Source organism: Perna viridis, chromosome 2, assembly GCF_037379345.1.
Source record: "Perna viridis isolate PV_CMFRI_1.1 ecotype Kerala chromosome 2, ASM3737934v1, whole genome shotgun sequence".
NCBI lineage: Eukaryota > Metazoa > Mollusca > Bivalvia > Mytilida > Mytilidae > Perna > Perna viridis.
The window spans coordinates 7,784,593-7,794,694 of record NC_142446.1 but is presented as its reverse complement, the minus strand read 5'-3'; the positions used below and the strand labels follow the sequence as shown (position 1 = coordinate 7,794,694).

At 32.9% G+C, this 10,102-nt stretch overlaps 1 protein-coding gene across 2 annotated transcripts in view; it reads left to right on the top strand.

The window, feature by feature from the left end:
* The first annotated feature begins 1,006 nt into the window (after positions 1-1,006).
* LOC148623511 (uncharacterized) overlaps positions 1,007-10,102 on the top strand; it is a 55,132-nt gene continuing 46,036 nt past the window's right edge. For both annotated transcript variants that reach the window (XM_088565364.1, XM_088565363.1), the window contains exon 1: positions 1,007-1,463. In XM_088565364.1, coding sequence (XP_088421490.1) covers positions 1,371-1,463 — 93 coding nt within the window. In that variant the 5' untranslated portion in view covers positions 1,007-1,370. The remainder of the gene's footprint in view (positions 1,464-10,102) is intronic.

Genomic DNA, 10,102 nt, shown 5'->3' with positions numbered 1-10,102 from the left:
GACAAAAATAAGTGTTTTCTAATGTTAAAAAATGTTTTTTTAATATTACAAATTCATTTTTTAATATAACAAATTTGATTTTTAATATCACAAAACCCTTTTTTAATATTAAAAAAATCATTACTAAATCAGGAATTTGTAATATTTGAAAATGAGTTTTTAATATTACAAAATGAATTTCTAATTGTAAAAAATCTTTTCTAACATTAAAAAATGATTTTGTAATATTACAAATTCATTTTCTAATATTAGAAAATATTTATTTTTATCCACTTTGGCTTGCCATAAAAATCAGTCACATTATTTAATATTACAAAATGATTTTCTAATATTAAAAAATCGCAATTTAATACAACAAATGCATTTTCTAGTATTATAAAATCAATTTCTAATATTAAAAAAATCGTTTTTTTAATGTTAGAAATTCAATTGAATTCTTAACATTAAAAATAATTTTTAATATTAAAAAAGTGTTTTGTGATGTAAGAAATCTAATTTGTAATATTAAAAAATCATTTTTTAATATTAGAAAATACTCATTTTTGTCCACTTGCTATATGGCTGCATTTATACATATTATTTAGTTTATAATAGAATAACAGATCTCTATCTTGTGTTTACTTTTATTTACTGTAAACTGCAAATACTTAATTGGATTTCAATTCGTGCAGTACGAATCTAAAAATCGGCAAACCTCGACTAATTCCGCTACTCTCCAGGTTACAGACCACCAATTCAACCAATGAGCATTTGGAACGTAGCCAAAAATAGTCCTACGCAGAAATTACCCCTGTTCCTCATAGTGCTGTGAAAAATGTTCTCATCTTATTTAAAAAATTTAAACAGTTTCTGAAAGGAAAAACATTTCTGTACATTTTATAGGTGCATTTTGCTTCTTGTGATGTGAAGCCTAATCTCCATAATGATTTTTAAAGATACCCCTATCTTGTGAAAACACTGGGATTTCCCATGCTATTTATAGACCCTTCACTTCCGGTGACTAGTACTGCACTGCAAGTCTGCTAACCCCACATGCCATTCTGAGGATTGTGAGCTGACATATGTAGAATCATGTTGATATATAGTCCTCTGCAGGTTAAAGTTAAGGTAAAGTCCAGAGAAGCCATTGAATATTGTGAAATTAGCATAGAAGCCTATGGGAAGTGGAATTAGTGGTTTTTAGCCTCCATACGAACAGTACGAGCCACCGGAGGATTTCTCGAGGAATAAATTCGGGACACAAAATCGGAAATACTCGGAAGTTTCCCAACGTGTTTCTATTGTGTAACGAGAAAGTCTGAGTTATTCCGACTGGTGTTATCCCATCCAGTCGTTTCGTTCCCCTGTCGATAGCCGCGGTTAGGTCTGAAATGCCTGTGTTTTACTGTACGGCAGGAAGAGGCACAGAAAAATTTGTTAAAGCAGAACTACTCGAAGTACTTGATAAAAGAAAACTGGAAAAGGTATATATACCAATCTAAATAATTTCATTAGCTTCGACAATTAAAACTAGTGGTTTATTTAGGCTCATATGGCATGTATAGCCACCACAATATAACATTAACAGTAAACCGGGGAGTGTATATTAGTAAACACAGTTTAAGGGGAGACGGTATTTCGGGTATCCCGAGCCCGAGCTCAAATTCCCATACATATAATACAATACAAAAGCTTTATTTAACATCGATATTTGAAAACAATACAACAGAAGCTCCTGGGAGCTTTTAAAATCGACATACATACACTACAGTAAATAACATTTATATCACAAGTACAATACATGGCAACTATCTAGTCCCTATCATGCAAACATACATAAATCATCAGCCAACATATAAGGCAGATAGTAGCAAATGTAAAATAGGATTAAAATGAAAGAGCAGCACTATAAGTAGTCAACAATGTAAAAGCATAAAGCAGAGCTGTTATGAATAGCAAGCAGAACAATGACATGACCTGCTATTCCATGAGTTTAGAAGATTCTTAAATTGAATAAAAGCTGATTCTCTATGAAAGTGGTCATTCCAGGTTTTTGCAGCAAAATATTTGAACCGATACCTTGATGTTCTGGTCCCCGAGCTGATATATTGTTAATATCTTCTTTAAAATGAGGTGAATTTCTTAGATTTTTTAAAGAAATGTTCTATGAGTACAATATAAATGTATCGAAATATTCTATTAATGAGGAATAAATTATGCTTTCAAATATTGAAGAAAATGTGTTTCAAAATGGGTATTTTAGGTATCCTGTCTCGGAAAAGGGAGGTAACTCGATCTAAAAACTACCTAAATCATAGAGTGCAATCACTGCTGATAAACAAATCAAAATTTTAAGTTTTGTCTCATTTTATAGATTTTTTTATAAATGTTTTTGCTATTATATGAATTGAAGGATTTTCACAATGACATATCTAAATTATTATTTCTGTTCTTATTTATCATATATTTAAAGTTAACATTCATTTTTTGTTTAATATCATTATTATTATCTAATACAGGGAGTGTATATTAGTGTAATATTAAGTCCCTGTTTATTGTTACAATATATTCAGCAAAGCATCATGCAAGTAGTATGTATTCAAACCCATTTATGGACAATTACAACATGAAAGTTTACACTACTTTAAAATACTGTAAACAGAAAAAAGTCATAAAGTCACTGAAACAAAAAATAAAAAATAAACAAAACAAAAAACATACATGGCCTTCCCCTTTTTTAATACATATTATAAGTAAGTAGATTATGGAAGTAAATATCTTCCTTACCAATTAAAAAAATGTTATTTTTTAAACTGTTTTGTTTTCAGATTTCATATTTCAATATTTCATGAAATAAGTTTTTTTTTTCATTTGATTGTTTGTTAAAACAAAAAAAAGCTTTCAACTCTTCAAACAACGAAATACATGTGTACCAATATGATATAAAATTATTTAATTTCAGTATTAAATATAAATTTTTATTATTTACAGCAGATGTTTTTGGTAAAAGCTCTAATTCCTGTGGTCTTTTTTCCTATTACTTTTTACCCATAAATTTCCCTGTGACTATTTACATTCAAAATACAGGTGCTTGAGTTTGTGCTTTAGATCCCTAAAATTTCAAAAAAAATCAACTATAATGCTGAGAAAATCTATTTATTGTGTAATGTCAAGCACAGAGATGTTCCTGAATATTTACACAAACTTATACCCCCTAGTATTCAAAGTTTGAGTACATATCCTCTAAGAAATGGTAGTGGTACAATGGTATCATTCTGCAGACTATCAAAAACATATGAATCCTTTATTCCATCCACTATTTGTGGATGGAATGCACTTGATATATCGACAAGAAATTCAGAAACTATTCTAAAATTCAAACATGAACTAAAACAAAAATCATCACTTAATAATAATATTCAAGTCCCTGTATATTTCTCGTGCGGATCTAGAAGATTAAACATACTGATAACACTGCTGCGATACTCTGCTTCATTCCTGAATTTCGACCTTTTTTTTGCGTCAACATCATAAACAATTGTAGTTGTTAATGTGGGCACGAGAGAGAAGATGTTTATCATTACTTCCTTGAATGCCCCCAGTATACTGATGCATGACATGACTTACTTCAAAATCTAACATGGCTTCCTCAAAACTGCATTATATACATGGATTTTGTTACTAGCGGAAATTGTGAGTTGTTAACTGTGGAAGAGTAATCAAGGGAACCAAGGTTAAAGCGGTAATCAAAAGAATATAATCCAGGGACAAAGACCAGACATGGAAAGCAGACAAACTACAAAGAACATAAAGTAACTAAAATCATACATACAAAGTAACAAAAGCAAATGAGCAACTCGGACTCCACTAAAAATTGGGAGCATGGACCAGGTGCACCGGGAGAAACGTTTTCTTCTAGCTTAATAGTTGCTAAATGTTTGGTCTTAAAGACAGTATCATCATTAACTTCAACATCATCACAGTCATCACCATTGTCGTCATTGGCAGAAACATTTGTATATGGAAGTATTTCGTTTTATTTTTCATGCATTTTTCTGTCGATAAAATGTTAATAAACTTGTACATGTTTGTCATGCTCGTATGTGAAAAAAAAAGTCAATGGAATATACTTAGTCACCTGTCAGTTATAAATGTGTTGGACTTACTTTTGGTTTACCTATTTGACAAGACACTGACAGTAGTCTAATAAACAGACTTGTCAAATTGTCATTTGTTAATTGATGGGAATGACGAAAGACCCTGTCTGGGGGTTGTATGGCTCCAACCAGTTGTTGAGCCTTTTTTCAGTAGCTAATTGCAGTTAACTACAACTTCAAGACTATAACAATATCAACATGAAATTTAAATGCTATCATACGTTTATTCTTGAAAAATTTTAGCGACCTCTATTTTATTTTAGTATCCAATGAAACTCGCTGATTGGACATTGCACTCTAATTTAGGTAGTTTCTAGATCAAGTTACCTCCCTTTCCCAAGACTGGATACCTTAAATACCCATTTTGAAACACTTTTGTTCAATGCTTGAAAGCAAAATTTTTATCTCATTATTTATAATATTTCAATATATTTCTTTGTACTCAAAGACATTATTTTTTTTTAAATTCTAAGAAATTCATCTCAATTTGAAAAAGCAATAATCATTTTCAGCTCGGGGAAGTTGAGCCTGGGCTTGGGCTTCAGATACCCAAAATACCTACTCCCCAGTTTAAGATCATTGTGTAAATTACACATAGATAATACATGAAACTTATACGTCAAAGTAGATTTATTGGTGCTATGTATCTGGATATTATTTCATTGTTTAGAACTGCAGCTAACTTCTTGTGTTCTTTAGGGAAATGTCTTGCACCACTTGGAATAACTGTCGATGACATGAAGCAAATGTTTGTATTTATTAGGTGTGGTTTGAAATCCACTCAATATGTCCATATGCCACTTGCCAAATAGGTCATCACTGAATTGTGGTTTGGGAGGGGGTTTCATTCCTCCATAATTTCTTTTAGACTTCTGGCATATTTCACATAATTGTACATATTACTTTATATCTTCATACATTGAAGGCAAAAAGTATTTGTTTCTTAAGGAAGCATATGTTCTATCAAAACCTTGAAGTCTTCCACCAAGAATGCTGTCATGATGTGACCTTAGTAAGTCATCTTGTTTAAAATCCTCAGTACATTATTTGCTTCACTACCCTTTCAATGTTTGGTGTATTCCTGTTCCTCCTTGAATAAAAATGTTTAAATATTTCATCATCTAATTCAAAATTATCTGATTCTGCAGCTATTGTTCATGCCATAATTGGATCATTTGGTAACTCACAGTTCTGTTTGTATTGGTAAATTTTAGAAAAGTCTGGAAATTCTTGTTGCTGTTTAGCAAAATTGTTCAGATTAGGTTCTTGGACAGACAATGCTTGCATACTTTCTGTAATATATTGCTAATTTTTTCACCTCTGTGAAATAAAACAGTTTAAGTATATTCTTTCTCGTTGATATTGTATAAATGTTTTGTCAAATCATTTGAATAAGGTGGTTGTGATTCTGGATACTGTTGTCTGGATAGACAATCAACAGTATTTTTAGATGCTTCACAGTGTATTTTTTTAAAGTTGTATCCTTGAAGTAGCAAGCTCCATCTCTCTAGATGTTCTTGACTGTCCTTGATTTTCTGAAGATACATTGTACTTACCGTATATTCCGGTGTATAAGCCGCTATTTTTTTAGGTGACTTCTACCTGCGTTTTATACACATGTGCGCTTTATATGTGTATTTTTTTTTTCAGACCAGATCAGCTGATCTGATTTTGACCGGAAATTACATTGTTGACATTATTTTATACGATCTGAACAGCCGACTATGACAGGAACTTGCAATGTATACATCTTGTTTTCATCTGAATAAATATGTATTTTTTTTTAAGGAAATGGAAAGAAAATGAGAGTTGATATTTTATAATTTTAATATGTAAATACATTTAAACATAAGATAACAAGCAGGTTAAAAACATTATTATGAAGCACTAAATATTAATCACGAAAGTTTTATCATAAATATTCAAGTGTCACTAGAAAGCACTACGTAATCTGGAAAGTCTATTGAAATAGTTCAATACTCGTCGTCACTCTCAGGGGCGCTGAAACCATCAAAATCCTCGTCTTCTGTGTCGGAGTGAAACAGCTCTGCTAACTCGGGAGTCAAGCGGGTGTCAAAGTTGGCCAGCGGCTCGTCGTCTTCACTATCGGAGTCGGAATCGTCGGAATCAGTTCGAAGGAGTTCTGCTTTCCTGAACCCGTTCAGGACACAAGTCTTTGGTACGGATTTAACGGACTTTACAACCCAGGTTGCTACTTCTGGTAGTGAAGCACGGCGAAGTCGGCTGGTAGCGGTGAACGACTTTTCCCCTGTTGTCATCCAGGTTTCCCATTCGGCTCGCATGCCCATCTTGAAGGTTCTGTTGACACTGATGTCAAGGGGCTGAAGCAACTTGGTCATACCCCCGGGTATAACGGCTGGTGTTGTGTTGATCTTCTCGAGGGCATCTTTTACTTCATCTGTGATGTGGGCTAAGGACGCCTCTTCTCTAAAAATCAAGATTAGTGGGGGACATTTTAAAATCTTCAATAATTTTCTACATTCGTACATTGAATTAAATTTATTTCTTTCCTTGAAAAAATCAAACATAATTTCTTAATTAAAGACTGAGTAAACAGAACGAAAATATTCTCTTCAGGGTCATAAGTTTATGTATTTTTAAAACTTTTATTGAAGTTATTTTGAAATCCTCCCCAGAATAATAAAGCCGACTGTGTATGGTATTGTGTGCACGTGTGCACAGATTTTTCCTTTGTTAAAATCTAAATTTCTCCCCCGGCTATACCTGTTCAAAACATGACACCTGTAGAAATTGAAACCTCTAATCAGCCCATCCAATACCGTTAATTGATGTATTTTCAATCATAACTGTAAACAAAACAGTTTATTACACAACGAACTTGACAGCTTGGGGTGATGACGGCGTGGGGTATCAAACAATTATTTATATCACAATGTTCAAACAACAAATAACCTTTAATCAGCTCACTGACTAATTGTTGTAATAACTATAGAAAGCCATCATATTCCTTTTAAATGTAAACAAAACAAATTTATTACTCAAGACCCCAAAATGGGCGACAGCTTGGATGAGTACAGCGTGGGGTGAAAGTCAACATCGCGAACTTCAAACAACAAATAAGACGACATATACGAGAAAATCATAATTTTATTGACAATTATAATGCATAATATCAAATTTTATTGAAAATAAAACCCTTTAAACCTTTACTTCCCCACTCCCTTTTGTCAAATTACCTGAAAAAGAAACGTAAATAGTATCATATGTATCTGAAAATAGCCACATTTATCGTCAATTTGGGTGCGTTTTATACTCGGGTGCGCTTTATATGTGGATTTTATCCTTATTTTCCACAAAAATCGACGGCTTATAGTCCGGTGCGCCTTATTCACCGGAAAATACGGTAGATTACTATAAAAATCTTTATTTGACATGCAGCTATCACCTTTATTTTTGGAAAGCTGATCGGCTTTTACTAATAATTTAAAGAAAGTCGTGAATAAAATGTCTTATTTAATCCAGTTTGTCACACAAAAATATGCAAAATAAAATTTCTTTCATGAAGCTACAATAATCTTTTCATGATTTAACTTCATGGAGAACACTGTATATAATGATTATACATATAAATAAGGGCATGCCATGCCAATAATTATGTTTTACCTCTAATGTGCCATAGGGCCGATTGGGTCAACCTGATAATACTACCTTTGAGTGCCAAGGATCAGCCTGAAGTTAGGTTTTCAAAATCTATGACAAAACAATGACCCTGATGTCACTATTCCTAAGTAGCAAGTTCCCATGAAAAAAAAACATGAACAAATAAAAGCACAAAGGTAGTCTTTTCTATTTTGATGTATGGATGATTTATTCTGGTATTACGTGTGTTATATTTGTATGAAATCATACATAAGAATATTTTAGTGAGCCAGATAACAGTTCATCAAATAGGAAAAGTTCTTTAGTTGAGAGATACAATTTAATGTGTAGCTCTAAAATACATGTAAGTAGAAATAAAATGTAAAGGGCTTGGATGTGGTAAATATTTCTCCTGTTATTCCTATATTAATGAATAGCGACATGAGAAAAATTAATTAGTATCCTTGCCTGAGAGGGTTGACAACCATTCTAAGTGGTTGAAAATATTTCACCCTGAATAAGTAAACATGTAGTTTTGCGAAATTCTTTTTGTTTTTGTTGCCATTATTCTACCTAACAGGGATGAAAGGCTGTGTTTATTGAGGTGGTTTACAGGGGGTACTTCATTCCCGCTTCCCAACCCCTTTCAATTTCCCCAAGTTATTGTTTCCCAACCATAATCCCTGCTTCTCGTATATTTCACTCCCCATGGTCGCCCCTCCAACAACGTTCCCCACCCTTCAACCACCAATTCCCGCCCATTCAACCTCTGTATCCCCATCCCCCTGTCCACCACTTTTTTACTAAACAAACAGGTAAACCTGTATGCCATACTTATCTGTTGTTTAGGCCTCGCTTGAGCTTGTCTTTTTGACATATTCACAAGTTCCATTCTCATTGTATTGTTCCTATCTCTAAATTAAAACCAAGAGCCACCATAAGTTCATACAAAAATATACCAGGGAGTATTTTTTCCACTTTTCTTGAGTGCAAATTTGACATAGCTAACTTTTTTATGGAAATAATAACAAGTTTTACATTTTTACATTGTATTCATCACAAGTTGACTTTATGATTATAATCAATCAACATGTAGCTTTTTATACAAGTAAAATTTAAATGACCTAAATATATCATGAAAGTAACTATCGACAAGAAATATGTTTCAGACTTAACACTTATTATGACTGTTTACTAATATCCTAATAATGTGCTTGCAGACCAGTCAGATTATAAGCGACAATTTCATTTCTAAGAATGACCTGATTTGCACAAGGTATACCATTTTAATGGTAACATTGATATAGATAGCATGCAAAAGAACACCACTGGGGCTTGCTGCCATCATCAAATATTCAGCCTGGCAGGTGTTGTGATTGCGTTTTAATCTTGAGCATAGGCCATTTTTAGCTCACCAGGCCAAAGGCCATGTGAGCTATTGCCATCACTTGGCGTCTGTCTTTGTCCATCGTCATTAACAATTTTTCAAAACTTTTCTCCTCTGAAACTACTCGACCAATTGGAACCTAACTTAGTATGAATGTTCCTTGGGATATCCAGCATAGATCTGATGTGGGGATCTTTGATTCGTCGAAAAAACATGGCTGCCATTACTAATAATAGAACATAGGGGTCAGACAGTAGTTTTTTTGCATGTATCTCCAAAACCGTTAGGTTAAGCTAAATTCTGACTGGGGTAAAAGTGTTCAGCATGATGAGATCTGTCTTTGGTCAAATTTAAATTTCATTTTAATCAGTTAAGCCATGTTGGAGTTACTGCCTTTTTTTGACGGTTTTTTTTTGCTATTTTTAATGTTGTTTTTTTTCAAAAATCTTCTCCTTTGACACTACTCGACCAATTTGAACCAAACTTGGTATGAATGTTTCTTGGGGTATCATGCATAGATTTGAAGTGGGGATTTTTGATCCGTCAAAAAGCATGGCCACCGTTACTGAAAATAGAACATAGGGATCAGTTTTTTGCATGTATCTCCAAAACCGTTAGGTTTTACCCAATTCGGACAGGAGTTAAAGTGTTTAGCATGTGGTCAAATTTTCATTTTACGGGAAAATGACAGTTTTTTTTTGTTTTGTTTTTTTTTTACAGTTTTCAGCCAGTGTCTTGAAAACTATGTTTTCTTGAGTCGAAATTGTTGGACAACTTCTTGTTTAATGTATTGCCCTTGATGGCATAATTTGAACCAGGTGAGCGATTCAGGCTCCTGGGAGCCTCTTGTTTAATTGTATATATATAATGATCTTCTGAACACAAATGGGCTATTGTTTAATATTCTTTTTAAAAGAAATCTGATTTTAATGGGATATTTTCTATATTCTATATTCTA